The sequence below is a fragment of the Furipterus horrens genome, unplaced genomic scaffold (assembly GCF_987537825.1).
Source record: "Furipterus horrens unplaced genomic scaffold, mFurHor1.1.pri manual_scaffold_15, whole genome shotgun sequence".
NCBI classification, from domain to species: domain Eukaryota; kingdom Metazoa; phylum Chordata; class Mammalia; order Chiroptera; family Furipteridae; genus Furipterus; species Furipterus horrens.
In genome coordinates, this window is record NW_028327185.1 from 14,543,658 (window position 1) to 14,566,618 (window position 22,961).

The following is a 22,961-nucleotide window of genomic DNA, read 5'->3' on the forward strand; positions in this document are numbered from 1 at the left end:
CCCACCCTGACCACCCCTTCTCCCATAGTCAATCCTCACCCCGTTGTCCGTGTCCATAGGTCATTTACACTAGTTCCTTGACTATATCCTTCCCCTGCTTATCCCGTAGACTCTTATTTGATCTTCATACCAACCCGGCACACTGGCTTTGTTAACCTTTATCAATGCGAGAGAAAGGCATAAAAAACTTAAGTAACTAAAGCTGGTGGGTTTCTCAAAGGTGGTATTTTTTTTCCCTACAATATCACACTAGCTCTAGAGTCTTGATAAGTTTCACAAAATATGTTAATATATAGTTGTAGGCAACATAAGTTGTACAAAGGCTTTGAATTAAAAGGGTGTGAAAAATAATGGAAAAATGTATATAATGAAAAATGCTCAGGACAGATCATTCTGTGCTGGGAGGGGCTTGGATGAGAGTGTGGAGAAGATGACTGGGACACTGAATGACAGTCTTCCAGGGACATGAGGACCAGGATGATTGGCAGTTGTCCTTTATTATTGACAAGAACAATGCAGTGAGAGGCTGAGGTAGAAGTTACCAATTAAAATGTTTGTAAGACATTAGATAACAATTAAAGACAGCATCACAGTAACCTGTAACTGATAAAATTTAACAATTATTTTATTATTAGCTGATATAGATGTGGAGGGGGATGGGAGAGGAATCTTACACTTAGCTTAGTGGGCTTGGTGACTTAGTTCTGGCTGGAGTGTCTCAGCTCCCATCATCGATGGCTGGAGATATCAATAAATCCTCTTAGTTGTGAAAATTCTAAAGAACAACTTTAGCTACTTGTCTGAGAAACAGAAATAAATCTATAAATAAATCATGTATAAAGATGCACAATCATAAAGTAATGTAACTTCATTGTATTTTTATGTATGTATATGTATGTTAGAATAAAAACTATTTTACACAGTTACATATCTTCTAAACTTCAAGTTAGCAAATTTACATAATCTCTACAAAGTACAGTGATAGCTCTGTTAATCAAATTGTATGAATCCTTTGTTGGAAGAAATTGTCGGCTGCTATAGGTGGAGTATGACAATTAGAGTATGATGTTCTAACTACTTCCCAGCCTCTTGGGAAAATATAAAGTTCTCATTGTCAAATAAGCCTCTTCCTAGTCCACATCTAGAATAGTGTATATAGCAAAGTAGAAGCTAGAACAGTTTGGATAATCACAGGACTGTGAGGCTCACTTACTGAAGCATAAATGGTTCTCGATGCCTTAACATGCCCTTGTTAGCATCACATAAATACGATCCATTAGAAGAACCACTGACAGTATTTGATATTTATGATACAGGCCAGGGGTGATGCAAGCAGGAACCCTTAAAAGCTCAGTGTGCCATATAAATGCCAAATGGATTCATTTGTGGATGTGTGGGTGAACATGAGCCTCTAGCAGAATATGTCCCATCTATAGAACAAAGGAGTCGGGTTCTGTGATTTCAGATTTATCTTTCAGTTTCCACGCCCCATCACTTGATGTTTTTCTGGGCCGGTCCTCACAGGGTGAGCTGGATTATGGCACAGTCAGTACCAGCAGCCAGAGCCGCCTTAGCTCCTTGTGTAAAAGAAGAAGAAAAACACATGGGGTTTGGGGATGCAATAATGTGTTCAAAAGGAAACACGACAAAACCCTATTCTTTGGGAAATCAGTAATTTCAAAAAAGGTTTTCATATATTTTTGTTTGTTTTCATGAAACAGTGGAGGCGCTCCATTTGGGGACACTGATGGCCGCTCATGGCTACTTCTTTCCCATCTCAGACCACGTCCTCACACTCAAGGATGATGGCACCTTTTACCGGTTTCAAGTAAGTTCAATAAAAATATTCTTTAACAGTAAAATAGACACCTGCATTTTGTTCATTGTTTTTGCAGAAAATTCAAAAATGGTGACATTTCATTTAGGCTGAGTAGAAACAAATTGTTAAATTGAAGACATAACGGCAATAAACAAAGACCGAGGGAGAGTGCTTAGTTAAGATGATTTGTGAAAGCTAAATTCTATGTCGGCTAAAGTTAAACTTTATAAGAAAGGCTTCAGAGGAGTTCCAAGAGTCATTTAGTGGAATTCAGGAAGCAAGGAGAGTTATCTGGAAATCACATTTTAGCTACGAACTTTATGATACTCTGGATCCACCTGTGATCCCGAATCATCTTCAGTCCAACCAAACTTTCATGGAATGTTTGAAGCTCCAGGATAGGAGTTAGCTAATTATACAAACTCTCTGCATGTGAGTATCTGAGGCCCTTCTACAGGTCTGGGAAGACTGCCATGCACAATACTTTATGTGTCTATACTTACCTGAGATAAGAGGACATCACAGATAATTTGTGAATGGACCAGAGTCCTTCTAGGTCATTTCTCTAATGAGACAGCCTACTGTTATGTCAGGAAATGCTTGCGAATTCCAATTGCAGTCATTGAACATGATTTTGATACTTGAGTTCACAATGATTTATCTGGAGGTTAGTCTACATTTCATTAGACATTATGATTCATTAATGACTGACTAGTAAATTCTAGCCTTTAAAATTCTGACACAGAACACCGGTGTTCAAACTCTAGCTTAATTCCTGGAGGTATTTTAGAGGGCTTTCCCCATTGTCCAACTTTTTGACATTAGAGCATTCTTCTCACTTGTTCTGAATATTATTAGATGTTCTACATCTAAAACAATGACTAAATACTAATTTGGGTGCCTAAGAACTTGCTTGGGAAAACTGAGAACAAAGAGAGAATATGTTTTCAAAAATTGTTCTCAGAGATGATTGTCCCCACTAGAATACTCTCATACCCCTTCCTTGTGACACTTTTATCCAAGGCAAATCATCATAGGGCTTTTTGCACTGAGTAGTTAGGAGATAAAGTATTCTAAAATTGTGAGGCTGACCTAAGTATTCAAGCAGTTTAAATTACTTAATTGTAAAAGTCTTTAAAATAATAGAATTTTATCCCTTATACAGTTAAACTTAAAGTGATGGTAGTTTAGAACAGCTTATTAAGTTAAAGTAAATTGCATTACTATGGTTAACACTATAGTCAATAAAAACTATTGATGATTAGCCAATTACTCTTGTGCTACTAACACTTTCTGATTTTTAAAGGAGTTATTTTTCTGTTGCAGGATGACATTTTCCATATATTATTTTCTTATAAAATTTTGATATAGAGACCATAAGTAAACTTCTATTAAACTTCCTAATAAAATTCTCACAATTCTGAATGAAAGGGTTTCAAGTTTGTTTTTCTTAATAAAAATATAAGCTCTTATCCATCGTCACAACATTATAAGTAAAATCATGCATGTATAAAAGAATGTATCTATAAGGGAAGCATAGAATATAGTTTTTCTCTTGAGAATTATCTAATTCAAAGATTATTTTTAAAACAAACTAGTTCAGACATGGCCCAAAATTAATGATGATGGCTTTAATTAGCATAATTTGCAGATTTTAACTCTGCAAACTTGAGCATAAAGTACTAATTTTTCAGACTGAAATTAGTAGGCAAACAAGGTTTAAATGTGTTAGTCTCTTGGGTCAAAAATTAGCAAAGCTGGGAATGAACCATCATTCTTTCTGGAGAAAAGGAAAGACTATTTTTTAAAGAGCTTTAGAACAAAACAAAGAAATGCGTGTGAATGATAAATTAATTACATCACTACTAGGTGCAAGCAGATCATTATCTTTAGTGTGCCTAGACAGAGGATAATAAATAATCTCTTAACTTACCCTAATTATGTTAAATATTAAATGGTAACTATTTTAACAACCTACCCACACTTGAAGTAGGGTCTAATATTATATATTTGTAAATCTAATATTAATAGCCTCTTAAAATCAAGATTTAAAAAACAAGACAGAAAAGTCAGGAAAAGCTGAATTCTTGCTATAATATCTACCAAGGCATTGATCACTCTACATTTAAACAGCTCTAATAATAGAACACAGATTATTGTTCAAGGTGTTTACTTCACTTTTTGGTTGGTTCCAAGAAGCAGAAAGTTTTTTATCACCAAGAACTGGAATTCAGCTCCTTGGAAGGATTTTTAGAATTATGAATTAAAATGGAAAACTTGTAATATGTTTACAATTCTCCCAGTGAATGATTGAGATTCTAAGCATCATTAGGAATCTGAAAACGTTTCAGGGCATGAGGCTGAAACAAAAAGAACTCTTAATTTAATTTCATTGGCATGCAACAATATGTAAATTTGTCTCAATTTTTAGTACATTTTTAATCATGTGATTTTGTATTAATGTAAACTTCCAATTGTCCAATTATCATCACTTAGCTAATTGGAATTGAGACCTGACATGATTTTCCAGGTCCCTTTTATAATTTTCGTTACATTAATATATGTGCCAAAGATTATTAAGCAATGGCTCGATAGTTTTGGATCAGTTTTATCATTACTAAAGAAGCCAACACTCATACATTAAAATGTCCTAAAGTCTATGCAAACTGTAAAATATATTTTTAAATTCCAGCAAACCACAAGGGTTTGCTGTTTATTAAATTGCCTTTTACTGTAAATCAAAATGTTTTTCCTAGACAGAAATCTTACAATACTAGTGAAGAATGTTGGTGTTATGACATTTCCATGTAATACTACAGAATACAATAGTTTCATTCTTTTATTTTTACCTTCAGGAAATTCTCACTAAATTATAAAATAATAAAGAAAAATTATAAGACTGCAGCAAGAATTCCTTGTGGTTGGAAGGAAAAAAAAAGTATATATCTGACCAGTCTGACTGGAATAGGTATTTTTAAAGTTAGTTAAATAGATACCTGTGCGTACATAGACACACACACACACACACACACACACACACACACACACACACACCTCTCCCAAAATAAAGAAGCAACCCAAAGGGAATAACAAACTCTATGAGAAGTATCTGAAAAACAAGCAGACCAATGAAAGCGAGCTTCTAATTACTTTGTTCACCAATGGTCCCCCTAGAATCTTCACCCAACTTTTCTTCTAAGAAATCAAATCCTCAAAGATTCATCTCCCAGAGTCCAATGGAATTCAGGTGAAGAGGGGCCCCTGTAAAGCCTTGATATCCTCCTTGTCTAATGGTTCAACCTTTTTCCCCCTAATTTTCTGCCACCATTTTCTTCACATGTGTACAAAACTAGGATTAAGTAGCGTTCTCTATAATACTGCAGCAATTGCCAAGAATGAGTGGAGAGGAAGTTTACAAAAACCCTGGAAGTCTTGAGCAGTTTGGAACAGACAGTTCTCCTCAGTGATTCCTTCTTGAGAACCCCTCTTCTAGAAGGTAGAATGATCAAATAGGTAATCAGAGATTACCCAGATGTGTTCATTACACATGGATAGTTAGTATAATCGACTAATAAATATAATTATATTGACAGGACTCATGTCTACAGTCACTGTCCCACTGGGTCCTAGAGTTACCATCATCTGAGAAAACAAACGTTTGATCAACAGATGGTCATTGAATTTTCTCAAGGTCCAGAGTCAAGCATGTCCAGCTAACAGAGATAGAAAAGCCCTTCTAGAAAATATAAAATGTTGGTGATGACAATAGCATTTTCCTGATCAGACATTTTCTTTGTAGTTTTGTCAATCAGGTTCCCAAATTTCACAGGACCAAATTTATATTTATTACTAATCACATCAATCAACTAAGACATTATTAGTTAAAAGAGTGATCTCTGGTTTGTGCAGTTTAAAAATATAGAGCAAGATGTGTTTTTATTAAGAAATATTTTTAAAGTGGGGGAGGGAGTTGTTTTAATCTGTTTGGATATGCTTAAGAGTTTCAGCATACAATTAATAGAGCTAGGTAAATGATCACCAGACCTTAGGGAAAAAGTCTGACTCAAGAATGAGCTTTTGGACCTGTTGACAGCAATGTTGAGATACATTAATCATAGAAAACAGTTTGTTATATTTAAACACGTCTTAGCCTAAATCTTACTGAATATAATTCTCTGCTTTCAGTCTTCGTGGATTCAAAATTTTGCCTGAATAATGCAGCCAGACCTTTTACCTGTATGTCAATTGACATAAAATTGCAGCAAATGTAGGACCTTTTAAATACCTGCTGGTGCTGCACATATTTGGGGCCTGAACCATTGCTCAGAAAAATAAATATAGAAGGAAAACCTTTCATGCCTCTCTGAGTTCCTTTTCTGGATTACAAACATCCATTTGGTGAACCATTCTTAATAATTTCTAAATATAAACATCTCATGAACCAAAAACTCTTGATTGTTGGTGTGTCTAACCTGCATTCCACTTTTTTTCATTCCACAGACGCCCTATTTTTGGCCATCAAATTGTTGGGAGCCAGAAAACACAGACTATGGTCAGTGCAATATCGCATGTTATGTTTGGCAGCCGCTGTGGCTGGGTGAACACATGTTTGCATTTTATTGCTTTGTCATTGAGAAAAGAAAACTATAGTTCTCTGTATGGGACTATTTCTAACCTTGAATTTATGAATGGCCTTTTTTAGGAAAGTTACCAAACCTGGTGGCATGGCAACTCTTTTCATGGTGTAGTGTCCACTGAGACTATTAAAGAAAAATGTATTTTTTTTCTGAATCAGTTAAAGAGCTATAAACAAGCTTTTTTTAAAAAAGGCTATTATTATCTTCCCATAGCACATTGGTCTACTAGAAAGAGTTACAAAGGGGCTCAGAGTTCTAGCTTTCCTCTCCCACTAGGCTGTGTGAATTGTGGTAAGTCCATTGACTTTCAGAAGCTTAATTTTTCTCACTATTATATGAAGTACTTTATTTTTCTGTAAGTGGAAGGTTGTAATACACATAGAGAAGCCAATTACAAGCAAAGAAACATTACAATAGAAAATGTAATAGTAATGAATCAATTTCAGTGAACTTAGATTCCCCAAGCATGATTTCAGTTAAGCTCTTCAAGGAAATAGGCCTATAACAAGTATTCGTCCTCTTCTATCGTCCTGAAGGCTATGGTGTTCAAAGATAAAATTGTATGGCCTTCAAATCTCCTTTCTACAAATATTTATTGAGGGTTATTTTCCAATGCCGAGGGCTATAGTAGGTGCTGGGATACCAAAGGTGACCGAGACTTTGTCTTCATGGTGATATCTTACAGTCTAAGTGAGAAAAGAGAAATATACAGAAGGAGTTACTATAGGGTTCATATTCGTAGTATGTGCAAAATCATAAAGAAGTTTAAGAATAAGAGACTGACTTTATTTGGGAGATTCCAGAGTGATTTCACAGAAGAACTGAGATCATTTGAAGCCGTGGGCACGCAGTGCAATATACAGATCATGTATCATGGAAGTGTACACTTGAACCCTACATGAGCCTGTTAAACAATGTCATCCAATAAATTTAATATAACATTTTTTTTTAAGTAAAAGAGAAGGGAAGTTTTTTTCAAGAGACAAGACAAAGAAAGAATTTGTGGCTGAGGACCAGCATATGAAAGGCAGAGAGAAGTTTCACAGCAATCCTGCTTTCTTAGCTATTGCTCCTGGAGAGACATCTTTATAAGAAAACTTTAGAAAAATCCAGAGAAGACCGATGGATATTTTTGTTGATTTTTTTTTTTTCATTTCAAAAACTTGAATGTGTAGTTCATCAGTGCCAGTCAAGGATTCAAAGTGACAAGTTTGATGTCTAAAACTTCTTCTGAGGAATCTAGGCCAAGGATTTTCTGTAAATGTGATAATGTCATAGACTCCCTTATCTCTTCTACGATGGCCTCTGTCAGCTGTCTGCGGTAGACAAGGCGGCAAGCTGGCTCCTCTCCAATAGCAACACTGTGACACTTGTACCACATCTCAGAATTCGTCACAACTGGCCTCACTGGGATGTTCTCTTGTGAAGTGCCTGGCGGGGGCTTATTCCATTGCGGAAATTGAATAACATCCTTTTGGCATGGGGGCTTCTCTGGAATGGTTTCAGGAGGAAATCTGTACAAGTGACTGCTGTCTTCAAAATTTTTCCTGACCCCATTTTCCCTTGATGTCTTCAATAACATGATTCTTCAGGAATTTTTTTTAGCAGCTGCACCGTTTGTTTACGGCTCACTTCAGGACCAAAATTTTGACGGCACCTCAGCGGCTCATGTAGCCAATCCACAGCTTCGGCCACTGTGAAGCAAAGCTTGTAACTTTTGAATGATGTTTCCGTAATGGCATCCTAGTGTGAAAAAGGTTCAACTGTTTCATTCCACAGCTTGGTGGCTCGACATGGGCCGGGCCCCACCGTGCAGTGATCCATGTTCCACACAAGGACAGAGATACCGAAGAACCTCTCTGACGTCAAGACACAGGCCGAATCCAGAGATGAAGAAACAGCCACCATCATTACACGGTTAAACCTAGAACGAGGTGCCCATCGGAGGGAGCTGGAGGATCTCACGTCATCTTCGCAGAGTGTGAAAGCTAGACATGAACAGAATATCCAGGAGCTGAGGAAGCGCTTCAAGAAAGAAAAGAGAGACACCGAGAATCACATTAGGACGCTGAAGACAGAAAGCCTAGAAGATAAGAATACGGCCGAAGTCCCTCTTCGTCAGCTAGAGAAGCTGAAAGCACAGTGTGACAGAATGAAAGTGAGCATGAAAAACTGAAGCTAAAATATCCGCGTTTGAAGGACCAACTAGAAGAAAAGGAGAAACATATAAGCAATGAGGAGGAGCACTTACGGAGGATGGAAGCTCAAGGATCAACTTCTCTGTCTGGAGACGGAACAGGAATCCGTTCTTGGTGTGATAGGAAAGGAAGTTGATGCAGCTTGTAAAACCTTCTCCAGGGATTACATGGAGAAATTGAAAGTTTTTTTCATCTGGCTCTGATATTAATTATGACCCATATCGCTGGTTAGCAGAAAGCAAGACTAAACTTCAGCGGCTCTGTGAGGAACTGAAAGAGAGAGAAAAGTCTGCAGCACGAGCTAATGCTGGGTAGACAGCAGCTCAGGAACATGACTGAAAACAAGGCACCCGAGCTCCAGTGCCTCTCTGATCAGAGAGAAAGGCAGGAGCAGCTTCTGGAAGAAATGCATCGGGGGGAGAGGCGTGTTCGCTGCTCTTACCCTTATTTTTCCTTGTTTGCATTCTTGGGATCTAGGATCAGGAAAAACCTACTGCTCTTACTCCCAGTTCAGATTATTTCCATATTCTTCTCCTTTCCTTTATTTCTCTTTTCTTCATTTCTGAGTCCAAAAGACAAAACTGTTCCGCCTTGAGAGTTTTTCTATCAACTACCATGTCCCTCCTGTCCACATTGCTCTGTGTCTGCCAGCCATTTGAAAGTGTTAATTTGGCAACACATGTTTGTCCTCCCCTGGTAAAATTTATATTTTACTTCAGTAAAATATCTATTACTTCATTCAAAAAAAAAAAAAAAAAGTGGGCCATCCTGTAGCTGGTTTCTAAGTTGCAAAACAACATAAATTTAACAATAACATAGCCAGTTAGACTGTGACAAGCTTTTCCTTTCCTTAAAAAAAGGAAAAAGAAAAAGAAAGACTTAGAACACACAATGGAGGATTAAATAAATAATACAAAAAGAAAAAGAAAACCTGTTAAAACATGCTTATGTTTACTTCCGCCCAACTGCGTGCCAAGAGGAGACGTGATTTTCTGCCCAATAATACATCTCAGCACGTCTTCTTCCCAAATAATACTGACCAAAAAAAGAAAAAAAAAAAAGATGTGGGACTGACTCGTCAGTGCTTGTAGAGGTGCTACTAAAAATCCCTTTGTTTGGAGCTTGGGGCTTCCACCCAGCACACCTGTGTGTGGCCCAGGAAAGCCAAATATCCATAATAATGTTAACATAGAAAACATTAGTTTAAAAACGATGTGGACTGGCCTCACTAACACAGTGAAGCAGGGAAGCAGAACTGCCCCTCACTAGGCGCCAGCCTCAGTCCAGGGAGGCCACAGACGCCCAGCACACGGCCACAGCGAGGGAGGGTGCCAGCTTCAAAGTAAGTGGCACCGGCCCCGTCTCTCTCTCCCTATCACTCTTTCACATGAAAGTGTGTAAGAAGCAAATCAGCAAATAAACATGTCAAGTCCAAGTTCATCATACATAATGTATATAGTGTGAGCAAGCAGAGAGTTGTGATCCTTGATGACAAGTCAAAAGAACTTGTAAGTGCGTAAAAACCATTTTGTTTCTGGTTGATCAATATGTTGGCTGCATGGTTCTATCACCTTCTTTTTGGTGCTTCTCTAAATCCTAAATAAGTGTACCCCCTCATTAAAAAAAAACACCCTAAAAACCAGAATAGCGATAAATTAATAGAGAAAATAGGCAATTTCTTCCCAGTCATGTGAATGTTCATTTCTTCATCGAGAAACACACGTTTCCCAAACCTGAGGCACTTGGAGAATAAAGTTATTAAAAAAAAAAAAAACAAAAAAAAAACCTGTTGATTTGTGGATCTTGAGTTGGAGAACTTTCTGGGGCATTTTGCCCAACTTGCAATGGTGTCTGAGGATTGTCTCACTAAAAAATATAAAATCCCGGTGGAGGGAACACTTGGCTAGCTGAGAAGAAGCTCATGGAAAAAGACCCAGATGTTAGGGACAGGCAGACCTGACCTAAAATACCGTCACAATCACATACCAACTCTGTGACTTTAAGCAAGGCAGGCAATGTCTATGAGCCTGTCTGCTCACTTTTTCAGTAAAAATAATATTGACTTTCTAAAGTTGTTCTAATAATCCTGATTAATATGCCTGTGGAAACTGGTTTTGCTGCTCTTATACTCAATAAGCCAGAACTGTTTTGTGCTCACCATCATTTTTGCCTGACTTGCTCTGTTCCTGGTAGAAAATCAAATTCTTATTCTCAATGATTCTCTCTGTCCATCTTTTGTGTTTTTCATAAATACGTTAGTGTCCATTCACAATTACAGCGCATGAGTCATCACTTCACAGAAGATTTATGTTTGAATGGGGAGCCTGAGAGAATGGCATGATCATTTACGGAACGTCCTTCCCAGTGGGTCATCTCAAATCATTAGTGTCATTCGGTTTTACATTAACTCTTACCAATGTCCATTTTAGAGCAGGTCATCTTCTAAACTTTCTCCCCAGACCTATAATTTAGTAACTATAGACATAGTCTTCATTATATTTTGTTTTTATCCTTGAAGAAACATATACCTGCTTGTGTCTAGCTTGCTTAGATTATATACAAGTGAAGAATAAAACGATTATTTAATAAAAGGCTATGAACAGAAGGAGAGGAGGAAAATTGACAATGATCTCGACACTGTACCACGTCTCCAGGCAATGAGTCTCACCCGTGCTTTTCCTTTTTAGATACAAATAAATCATAGCAGCAATCTGAATGATCCAAACTTGAATTTCCCACCATCGTTTAGTTACTGCGCATCTCTGCTTATTAGAAGATATTAATGGCATGATGTAGTTATGCTGTGAGACTCAAAGCACAATGATTACCTAGGCTGTTTTTTTCTAAGACAACTGTAAGGCAGTTTATTGCCTAAAGCAAGTTAAAGAAATGGTTTCAGATAGAAACAGAGCATCCTGAACTCTGTTTCCATCACCAGTTAGAACTTACTAGGTAGGTTCTGCAGAACCTAAACCTCTACAGGTTAGCTTATATGGAGAAACACTTTTTACAGTTACCTTGGTCTTATAGAAAAATATAACGTGTCGATCATGTTCAAACAAAGACAAGCCAGTATGAACTATAGGGCTCTATCTCTGTGAACACCATTCTTTGAAAACTAAGTTGGGTGAAATTGTTGATATCTTTTTACCCACATACAAAAAACATTCCAATCCAAGCCAACTAAAATGGAGTCAGGAATGGACTTTCCTGGGTGTATTTGCATCAAGAGTGATCTAGGAAAAAGGGGCCTATAGTGAGGACTAGAAGCAAGACACAAGGAAGCTTAAGGAAACTTTGTTAAGAAGTAGAGACATTCTTTTGGTCATCAAATTTGTTGGCATATAATTGTTCATAATAGTCTCTCATGATCTTTTGTAATCATGTGGTATCAATTATAACATTTCTTCTTTCATTGCTGGTTTTATTTATGTGTCTTCTCTTTTTTTTCTTGTTGAGTCTAGCTAAAGGCTTATCAATTTACTTATCTTTTCATAGAACCAACTCTTAGTTTCATTGATTTTTTATATTGTCTTTTTAGTCCCTATTGTATTTATTTATGTTCTTATTTTTGATATTTGTTTTATTCCACTAACTTTGGGTTTCATTCATTCTTCCTTTTTAGTTCCTTGAAGTATAAAGTTTGGTTATTTATTTGAAACTTTTCTTATATCTTGAGATAGACATTTATTGCTATGAACTTTTCCTCTAAGGACTACTCTGCCACATCCCCTAAATTGTGGTATGTTTAATCTACTTTAATTTGTCTCAAGGTAGTTTTTTATTTCTCCTTTGATTTCTTCTTTGATTCATTGATTGTTCAGTAGTCTGTTGTTTAATCTCCACATATTTGTGTGTTTTTTTTCCTAGCAATTGATTTCTAGTTTCATACTATTGTGGTCAGAATAGATACTTGGGGTGACTTTAATCTTTTTTAATTTATTAAGACTTGTTTTGTAGCCTAGCATGTGATCTGTCCTGGAGAGCGGCCCACATGCACTTGAGAAGAATGCGTATTCTGTTGCTGTTGGATGGAATGTTCTGTATGTAGCTTTTAAGTCCACCTGTTTAACACGTTAAGGCCTGCGTTTCCTTGCTGATTTTCTGCCTAGGTAATCTATTCTTTGATAAAAGTGGGGTGTTCAAGAACCCCACTATTACTGTATTGTTGTCTATTTCTCCCTTTAGGTCTGTGTTAGGTAAATTGCTTATCTCCATGTTATTAAGGGCTATTTAATGAGATTTTATCTTGTCCTTTTGTTTGGAACATATTCCTTTGTTTCTTCATTTTTCTTGATTCTCTGCATAGGTTCCTATGTGTTAGAAACCTACAGTCCTGAAGTAGTGGCCCCGGTCTTGCTTGTCTCTCAAATCTTTGTGATTGTCCAAGCAGCTTATTTTATTTTTAATACCTCCCAATACTTGGGTATGGCAAGACCTGGCAGTGTTTCAGAGGGGAAGAGCTCAGTCAGCACGTAGATTCAGGCTGATTGGAAGCCAGACCCTCCGGCAGCAGCTTTTCAAGCATGCAGATCTATACAGTCCTGGGTGACTACAAGTGGAAGAGCCCACTGGCCACCAGAAGCAGGTGATATGGAGGTGTCCCCTGGGCAGCAGTCACAAAGATCAGGGCCCGAGATGAGTGTATAAGCTCTTTTCTAGGAGATATCAGCAAGCCGTTGCAAAGCAGAGAGGTAGTAAAGGGGGGGTCCGCTGCCTTAGGTTCCCTGTGAGCAGCTCCACAGACCCCCGTGTTTGTGGCAAACCGGAAGCCAGCCCCTCCGGTTGAAGCTCTAGAACAAGCAAGTAGACCCTTTTACAGAAGGACTGGCAGTGTGCTTCAGTCTGTTGTCTGCAATGCCCGGGGGTGGTCATCTGCCAAGAACTGTCTCTGGTTGTTACAGTCCCGAGGGACCCAGGAACATACCACCCAGGGCCACCAGGGGCAGGCAGTCAAGGGGCAACCCCTGGGCTGTCACTGCAAAAACCAGCGTACCAGATGTCAAAGCCGGGGCAAAGACACGTGTAAGAGCTTCCCTCTGGGACATGCCGATGCCCTGGATTAGGGCGGAAGGAGAGCACAGAGCTGGCTCCCACCCGCTGAGGTCCGTGGAAAGGGTCGTAGTCTGCCTTTAGTGGTGGGTTTAATGAGAAACATGTCCCTCCAGCTGCATCCAGGCTGCTCATGATGATTAGGTAATAGGCCTCTTTCACAGAGAGAATGCACTCCTGGGGGTGACAGCTGTTCCGTAACTCTTTTTCTGTTGGTTACAGACCTGTGGGATCTGTGAACGTAAGCAACAGTAGCCACCACAGCCACGTCTTGTAGACGTGTTCCCTGGCAGCAGCTGCAATAATCAGGGTTCCAGGCAAGAGTCTATGCTTTTTTTTTTTTTTTTCCCCTGGGAGATACCAGTGGCTGGAGCCAGGTAGAAGGAGAGCACAAAAATTGCATCCACCAGCCTCTGATCCTGAGAGCAGGTTCTTGGGCCACTAGATTTGTGGCAAAGCAGAAACTTGCCTCTCAGGCCAAAGCTCTTGGAGCAGAAATAAAGGCCTCTGGCCCAGAAAGACCAGGGATATGTTTCAGTCTGCTGTCTGTGCAATGCCCTGGAGGCGGGAGCCTGCCAAGGACTGTCTTTCTCCAATTATGACAGAGCCGCGGGACCCGGAATGCAATCTGCCCTGTCCTCCAGCGCCAGGCAGTCAAAGGGCCTTCCCTTGGCAGTAGATGCAAAACTCAGGGCACCAGACATGAGTAAAAGCGCTCCAAGCTCCCCTCCAGGAGATGCTGGTGCTCTGGAATATGAGAGAGGAGGCGCGTAAAGATGGCCCCCACTGGAGAAAAAGAAAAAGAGAGAGATGGTGACCACTGGCTAGGACAAAGCAGGGGCAGAGTGGGCTGGTGGTGCCTTCCAGCTAGAGGGAGCCAGAGGGGGAGCGTAAAGGTGGGGCAGCTAAGAAAAAAAGGCGAAGGGAGAGCCTGAAGATTTTACCCACCAGCAGGCTCTTAAGATGTGTGTGCGTGCGTGCATGTGTGTGACTTTAGACCCTGCCCATTAGGACAGCAAGTTAATGTATGCAAATGAGTCTCTTCCACCTAAAGTTGGAGCAAGACTTCTGAGCTGGGCCTTGGGACAGGTGAGTCCAAGTGGACAAGCTCTTTAAGAGCCATTTCTCAGATTGCTGCTATCTTGTTGTGGTCTTCTGGGTGTGAGCCCCAGTGGTTTTCAAAGTGAAATGTGTCGGTGGTTTGTTTCTCAGGGGCAGCTCTTAAAAGTCGGGGGGCCTGATGTTGGACTCAGACTCTGCACTCCTCAGGGAGAATTCCAGGTTTTGCGTTTCCTTTCAGTTGTGGGTCACTGTGCTGGGGGGTGGGGGGGTTATGGCCAGATTACATCCCAAACTCTCTTACCCACTTCAGTGTGGTTTTCTTGTCGTTTGCCTATTTGGGTGCTATTCTCCCATCCCTCTGTGCAAAATTTAGAGCTGAGTCTCAAACACTCTGATTATGGCACATTTGGGTAAGGAAGAAGACTCTGTGACCTCATTAGCTTACTCACAATAAGTTCTAAGTAGAAAAAAAACCAAAGTGGTGCATTATCGGCAAAATTGTGTGATAGGAGTGGGAGTATATAAGGGAAGCATGTACCTGTTTCAGAAAAAGGACTGTGGATAAGTCATATGTGAACCATAATGTATGCATGTTGTTTACCTGTGAAATTATTGGAAGTGTATAGTCTACAACAGAGAAGGAAAACTCTGACTCCAAAAAACCTCCGCTGCCTTGCGGCATACCTCTTCAGGGGAAAGGCTAAGGGAGTAAACCCCGACAGAAAATCCGGAGCCGGAGTCCCTAAGGCGGTTTGACGTTGTAGTCAACACCGGCAACTCCTGCGGCGCACCTGAAGCCAAGTTGTATTGACTCCGTCTTTCCCTTGGACCCTTCAGCTGCGAAGAGAGGGGGGGTCTGCTGCATGGGCAACAGCAGACCCTCCATATCACCCTGCCCAGGCTCTGTAGCTTCAGCGTCATCGCAAGATGTCGATTCAACACGGGAGGAGACAGATACCGTGTCACTCCTGAGTCGGACTGCACAGCCATTCTCGGCGGTGCAGATAGACTCTTAAGAAGCTACACCATCGTCTCTCAAGACGGACGGCTGCCGACGACGACGATAGTCTACAAATGCCATTGATACCTATATGCTTCATAGACACAGGGGGGTGTTAAGTAATTCATAACAAACCAAACTGAGAATGGTGACATAAACTAAATGTTAATTTTTAATTTAAACTTACTAATACCAGTTACTGAAATCACGACCAACTCAGAACAACACTGAGGACGTAGTAATAACAAACTATCCTCCTGGAAAATGACAAAATATCCCCCTGAAAAATCTCAGTTATTCATGGATATGTGCATTCGACACTTTATCACATTGCCAAGTAGCATGTTATAGTCAGACTTCTTAGCAAATTCTGAATTAGTGGGTTCTGTTAACAGGCTAATTTTAATTTGTACATTCCAAAGCATTCCCAATTTTCATGTAGGTTTTGGCTGAATAATTCCAGGATGGGCACGCTTCTCATTTTAAGGTTTACTAAAGAAAAACCATGGTGGCAATGATAAAAACAAACAAACAAACAAATGTTCTCACTTCTTATGGAGACTTTCTGAAGAGGAAAGGGAAAATTAAAATATAAAAAAGAGCATTGGGGAGATCACTTGTAATTTAAATAAACACCAGTTGGCGTGCATTTTATGAATAAGCAACCCTATTTCATGAAGTCTCAATTTGCTGACAAGATAGCGTTGGTTAATAAATGTATCAATAAGGGAGGTATTATTTTTTTCATGGTTTTAACACTGAGTGGCAGAGGGAAACAGACTCCTTTATGAAAGGACAAGTTCCACTTTTTGGTCTTACTCTGAAATTTTCTCAACCTGGAAACTTAGAGACACCCTGGAAGGTAAATAGGTCACCTTGTGTGATCCTCTTGTTAAGTGACAGATGCTTTTTTGTGCCATCGATCTGAAACAAAACTACTTTTAAGCCCAAGTGATTTCTAAAAATTCCCTTTAATTAAAACCTGCTTAACGAAAGATTTGCATATCTGATTCATATTTTCCCTGAGCAAAGAAGGGATGTGGGAACTCGAGGGAATTGCTTCTACATTCTCTTAACAGAAGGGAGATTTATGCTGCTTTAAATTGCATTAGACAAAATCCCTTTTGAGAATCCTGGGTAAAGTCAAGCAAGAGAGTCAGCTTGAGGACCCTGGGCAGGCTTTGAGTTTTCTGTAGGCGTGGCAGTTGCTTGTGCGAAAAGTCTCCCTTGCCCCGGAATGTAGGTATCAATGTTAAACCATGACTTTCTCCAGTTGTGGAATTTCAGAGCTGAAAGGAACCTTGGAGATTGTTCAGTTCACAAGATCAGCTAAGAATGAGGCAGTCAAGTTCCAGAGAATGATGGGACTTGCAAAGTCAAAGTCACATCTCTCATTATTGGCCAAGTTTAGCCACACTAAAAAGTTAGGCAGGAAGATGCTTGAAACCCTACTTAGCAGAGTATTCCATAAAGACTTTCAATTACTTATTCTTAAATGATGGCACTTTTTCTCCAGCTACTTGGTATACCAAATGTGCCGTTGTATTTCTGTCATTGTTAAGGAACAAAATTCTGGCAAGCTGTGCATTCTGTGATAGACCTGGGCTGTGCTTTCTGCTAAGTTAGAGGTGTCAGGTTCTTGTTAAAGAAGTTTCTCTTAAAGCCAACAAATATGTTTCTAAGCCCGCAGAGTCTCCTGCTGTTGCTTTCTGGTTTCTTTGTAAAGCTTTGGCCAGCTCTCAGCTGTTACAATAAAAGCTACAGTGATAACACATTGTACTCCAGGGTCACTGTGCTGTTTGTCAAGTTCCAGTATTGTACCTCAGGCTGATTCCCTGGAGGGAGGAGCAAAGGGCAAAGCTTGCAAAGCCTTCTTAAAGACGTTTCTGTTTTAGACGCGTGGTGCCAAGCTCAGAACAATGTCTCTGCCTAGGTTATGGGAGGATCCAGAATTCCTAGGCTCAGCTGACTATTCAATTCTAGTTCAAACCATCCGATGAAATATCTTGTAGCTAAAATATGCCAAGAGTGACATATGGAAATGGAATCACCAGGACACTATTCAGCAATTGTTGGGGACACTTTTGAGGTTAAATCCTGTTCAAAACTAATTCTGTTCATAAGCCGGGACAGTACCCTCAGAGGACATTTAATCAGTAAGATCCAGGCACCTGTCCAAAGCACAGATACACAATATAGGAGTTATCAAACTGAATATTTCCATAGTCTCTTTGCAATGTGACCAGAAAAGCTTTGGGGTGAACTTGATGGACATTTGCTTAGGGATCCTGGACTTCATCTTGCCTGTCTGTCCCTCAGGACCACTGTAGTGAGCTAAGCAAAGGGAACAGTCCTCCTGCGCCCCGTGTCCCAATACAGGTAAGCAGGGCCATGACACGTGTCTAATAGACACTGGAAAGTTAGCAGCTCAAGATTGAAAACCCCAACTGACATTTCACTAATTAATTTTATTTCATGCCTGATATGACCAATTCTTCCAGTGCCCTTCAACAAATATTTACTGAGCATCTATTTATGCAAAGCATTGTGCTCATAAAATAGCGGGATCAAAGGATAAGCAAGAGACCAAGTGAGATGGAAAAAGTGAAGAAACATATGATTTCACTCATATGTGAAATATAAATTTGAAAGCAACAAATGAACAAACAAGACAAAAAACCATAGACACAGACAGCAATATGGCAGTTACCATAGGGAAAGGGGGGGTGGGTAATAAAGAGTCAAGGAGCTCAAATAAATGGTGATGGAAGGTGAACTGACTTTGCACAGTGAACACACTATGCAATTTACAGGTGATGTGCTATAGAATTGTATACTAACCAGTGTCACCCCCAATAAATTTAATAATTTTTTTTAAAGTAAGCAAGAGATGATCCCCGGTTCATGTCAGTTTCCAGTCAAAGAGAGGGAAGAGTCAGGGCCTAAAAATGAGCTTCCATTTCCACATATTTCCAGCATGATGTTTTCCTGACCTCCAACTCTTTGTCTAAGACGTGCATCAGTTCCAGACTTAAGCTCCACCCCTTCGCACCTCTGCCAGGTACCCTGAAGGCATTGCATTTTGCTTGCCATTCTTTGTGCACAATGCATGGGGGAAAGTAGGAGCTTTGGAGTCAGACAAATTGCTTCATATCCTGGACTCAACATTTGATAGCTGTGACCTTGTGTCAATGACCTTAATGTTTTTGAATTTTAGTTTCCTCATCAATCAAATGGGATCTCAAATTCAAAATCCATTTTTTACCCAACAGAGCATCAATCATAAATGGGTACTGAAGTGATAGTTCCCTCTCTTCTTCTTTCCACTCACTCCCCTAAATTTCTTCTTTTTGATGTTTTTATTCTTTTTGGAAGATTTTACAAAATTTTCTTCTGCAACAAAGCACTTGTACGTATTCTTCATTGCATTTGACATGTATCATGTTAAAGGAGCAGACAGAGAAGAAGATGAGGGTTTCTGTCTCAGTTATTGCTACATCAATGAACATAAGGTTTTTTTCTGCCTTTCTTAGAAAACGTGGCAAGCAGCAATTGACACATAATGCTGTGGCAACAGTCTTAACTGGATTTTGATTTGAAAATTATATCATTCTTGTCCTGAAATATCTTTCTTGGTTTCCTTGGAAATTTAAAATTGATTTTAAGGTGTGCACGCTCAGTTTCAAGGTTCATAATTATAATGACATGGATCAGTTTAGCACCCCTTGTCTGTAAGTCTTTTGCCCTCTAATCCAAGAAAAGTATTAACCACTGGTCATCTTTAATAATAGGCCCACTGCTATGTTTTAGTATTATTTATGGTGTTTGCATATTTAGCAATATGTGGCACATTTCAAATAATATGCGTTATGAACTGAAGTTGGAAAGAATCTGAATTGTATCTTATTTGGTGTTCTTTAAAGTGTCCTAAGGCTGACTCTTTAAAGTGTCCTTACTCAGTTTCACTGACTAATAATCAGTATCTTGTAGTAGGCAATGCACATATACTTGTCCAGAGCCTTCTTTGCCCAACCCTCAGAGAAAGAACCATTTCATTTACCTAACTAGTCCATAATAGGGGAAAAATATTTTCTTTTAAAGCAGGTTTTATAAAATGTAGATTTCTATTGCTTGATCTCTCTGGGCAATTTGAAAGTGACAGAGACTTGGAGAGAGACAGAGGTAGAAAGAAAGACAATAAATGTCCTTTTGTAAAGCCACGGGTGACACGCATGTATTTCAACAAAAACAACCAGGTTGTGGATAAGTAATTAGACTTGCTCCAAATTTTCAGAAGAAAATAAATATCTCACATATGGATATATGTCTGCATATTGAAGAGCTGTTACCTGTGGGCCACCACACCAAAAATGTCGCAAGGCACGCTTTCAGGAATGTCAAAACTCTTGTACCATCAACAGGCCTGATGTTTTGGGGAGAAGGTTGTGATTGCTTACTTTTAGTTCACAAATTAATTTCTTTGCTAACAAAAATTCAATGGATTCTTTTCTCTTCTCCACCCTGACTCCCCCTTCCAAACAGAGGAAATAGCCTATGCAAGAAAGAAGGAGGTTCAAGAAGCCATGATGAGAAAAGAAATCAATAAATGCCTAAATAAGCACTGATAATTTTTTAAATCATAATTTTAGAGTTAAATCAAAGAGTAATTAAAATGATAGACAATCATATATCCATTATGAAAAACTTCCATTTCTCATATGTTTGGTAATTGAAGATTACACTTGGAAAAAACATGCTGAGGGAAGAAGTCACAATGGAAATTACAAAACAGAACTATGTTACATTTCTGCCCCGAGGTATTTGTAGACTTTGCAAGAAGTTCAGAGGAACATTTCTCAACTATTTTTAAAAAAAGATTTTTTATTTATATTTAGAAAGAGGCGACGGGAAGGAGAAAGAGAGGGAGAGAAACATCAATGTGTGGTTGCCTCTCATGCACCCCCAGCTGGGGACCTGACCCACAACCCAGGCATGTGCCCTGACTGGGAATTGAACCAGCGACTCTGTGGTTCATAGGCTGGCACTCAATCCACGGGGCCACACCAGCCAGGCCTTCAACTATATTTTTTAATGTAGTCTTTCTAAGTGTCACGAAGGTTTCCGATTAAGAAAAAGCTCTCATATTAAGAAAAAAGTTTGCAATAAGATTCCACCTCTTAAAATTATTCAGAATAGTTTGCAATATATTATTTTCATAAACTATAGATTAATAATAATTGTAAAGATAACTGGAATCATAAGGAATTTTTATAAGAGCCTTATGATCTTAAGAAATTTTAAAATTTCAATTGATTTATAAGTATATTGTTGTTGCAGGGAAGACTAACAGGTTATCCTTAGGATAACTTTTGTTGGGACAGTGTCATCGATACATGTGCTCAAGAAGAAGAAACAATAATGCAAATTTCTCCCACAGAGATGCTTGTTCACATATCTCCTTTGATATTTATAGCCCATTGGATATATTTAAAGAGAGGTATAGTAGTTTTATTTTACAATGTGAATTTTTTCTTAATTTTTATTGCTTACAACACTCCAGAATTGCGTGATTTGCCAATTATTAAGTTTATGTTGAAAAATTTTAGAATCCACTTCAAATACGTTTTCTATTATGTTTTCTGAGGGGAGCGCATGAGGGAAAACACTTGAAGACCACTCTGCTGTAGGGTGCTTCCCTGCAGCAAGGTTGGAAGTATCCCAATGCAGGCAGAAGGCTTTTAAGACCGATTCCAAAATAATTCCCAGAGAAGTGTGGTTAAATATTTGTTTTAAATACAATGAGAGAAATATGCATGGTTTCAACATAAACTAAATAAATAAGGGAACAGAAAGAAAAGTGACTCCTGTCAAGCTCCTATATATAAATATCTATCTGCTGCTTTACCTAGAAACTAGATTTTTTTTCTTAAGGATTTCTTTATGTGTAACTGTAGAATAATGCATTTGTGCCCATAATGCAGAGGATAGAGAACCAAAGAAAAACTAAGTCATGTAGAAAGTTCTTGGCCAGATGAACACAACTTGTCCTTTAAGACTCAGCGAATTTATCTGCAGTTGAGGAAAAGCCCTCCTTGACCTCTACTTCACCCCATCAGAGGGTGGTCCTGCCATCTGAGTCAGTCAGCTGTCTCTCTCTCTCTCTCTCTTTTTCATTAGACTTATTGGTATGACTTTGGTTAATAAGATTATATAGGTTTCAAGTGTACAATTCCATGATCCATCGTCTGTATGTTGCATTGTGTGCCCACCACCCGAAGTCATACCTTCTGTCACCTATAGCTGACCCCTTTTACCCTTTACTGCCCTCTCCCCCTTTCCCCCGTGGACTCTTTCCCTGGACTGAGAGGCTCTGGAAAGCTGGAACACTAAATCTTATTCAACTTTGTGTTCCCTGTGGCCAGGGCAATGTATGGAACTTCCGTGGGTATTCAGTTAAGATTGATTGAGTGAATGAGTGAATAAACAGAGTCTTGATTCTTAGAGTTTATTGTGTGGTTCAGTGGAATAATAATACGTATTGTAAATACACCAACTATCTATGCTCAGGTTGGCAGTGAGAAGACAGTACAGGGTTGAGAACAGCAACACTTGAGAGGACCATCTCTGAATTTCAGCGGGGAGCTTTATGCTTGTTCTGTGGGGCTCTTGCCTTTGAAAAATAATATTGATCGCTTACCTCCACAGCTTAAAATTACAGTCTAGCAGGCATATAATTGTAGTCCTTGTCATAGAACCTCTAGAGAGATTTTAAGGAACATAATTGTAAGATGTTATAAATATATCAAAATTTGTCAGATGATGAGAGCAGCTTAGAATACTGTTGTTTTAATTTCATATTTTAAATGGACACATGATTGCTATGAGCCTCCAGAGAGAATGGAAGCCAAGGGTATGAGAGAAACATAGGATATGCTAAGGGAACCATGTACATCTAGTTATATGATGCTTTATACACACTGATTACATTACCTTATCTGAACACTAAATAAGGAAATAGTGTGAGGAATTTTTATCACAAAAAAACACCTCCAGGGCCAATACCTTGCTGGATGATGATAGATCCTCTTGGAGTCTCTGAGAAAATAGAGGAACTTTTTGTCCTAAAGCTGATAGTTGAGTCCTTTTTTTATTATTGGCTGACTCTAAGAACTTTAGCCACACTTGCTTCCATT

General features: G+C 39.0%; 1 protein-coding gene across 6 annotated transcripts in view; it reads left to right on the top strand.

Annotated features, from left to right (window-relative positions):
• RGS7 (regulator of G protein signaling 7) overlaps positions 1-22,961 on the top strand; it is a 300,375-nt gene that overhangs the window by 221,918 nt on the left and 55,496 nt on the right. For all 6 annotated transcript variants that reach the window (XM_090263548.1, XM_090263551.1, XM_090263546.1 and 3 more), the window contains 2 exons: positions 1,722-1,828; positions 6,320-6,371. In XM_090263548.1, the coding sequence (XP_090119674.1) occupies positions 1,722-1,828; positions 6,320-6,371 (159 nt within the window). The remainder of the gene's footprint in view (positions 1-1,721; positions 1,829-6,319; positions 6,372-22,961) is intronic.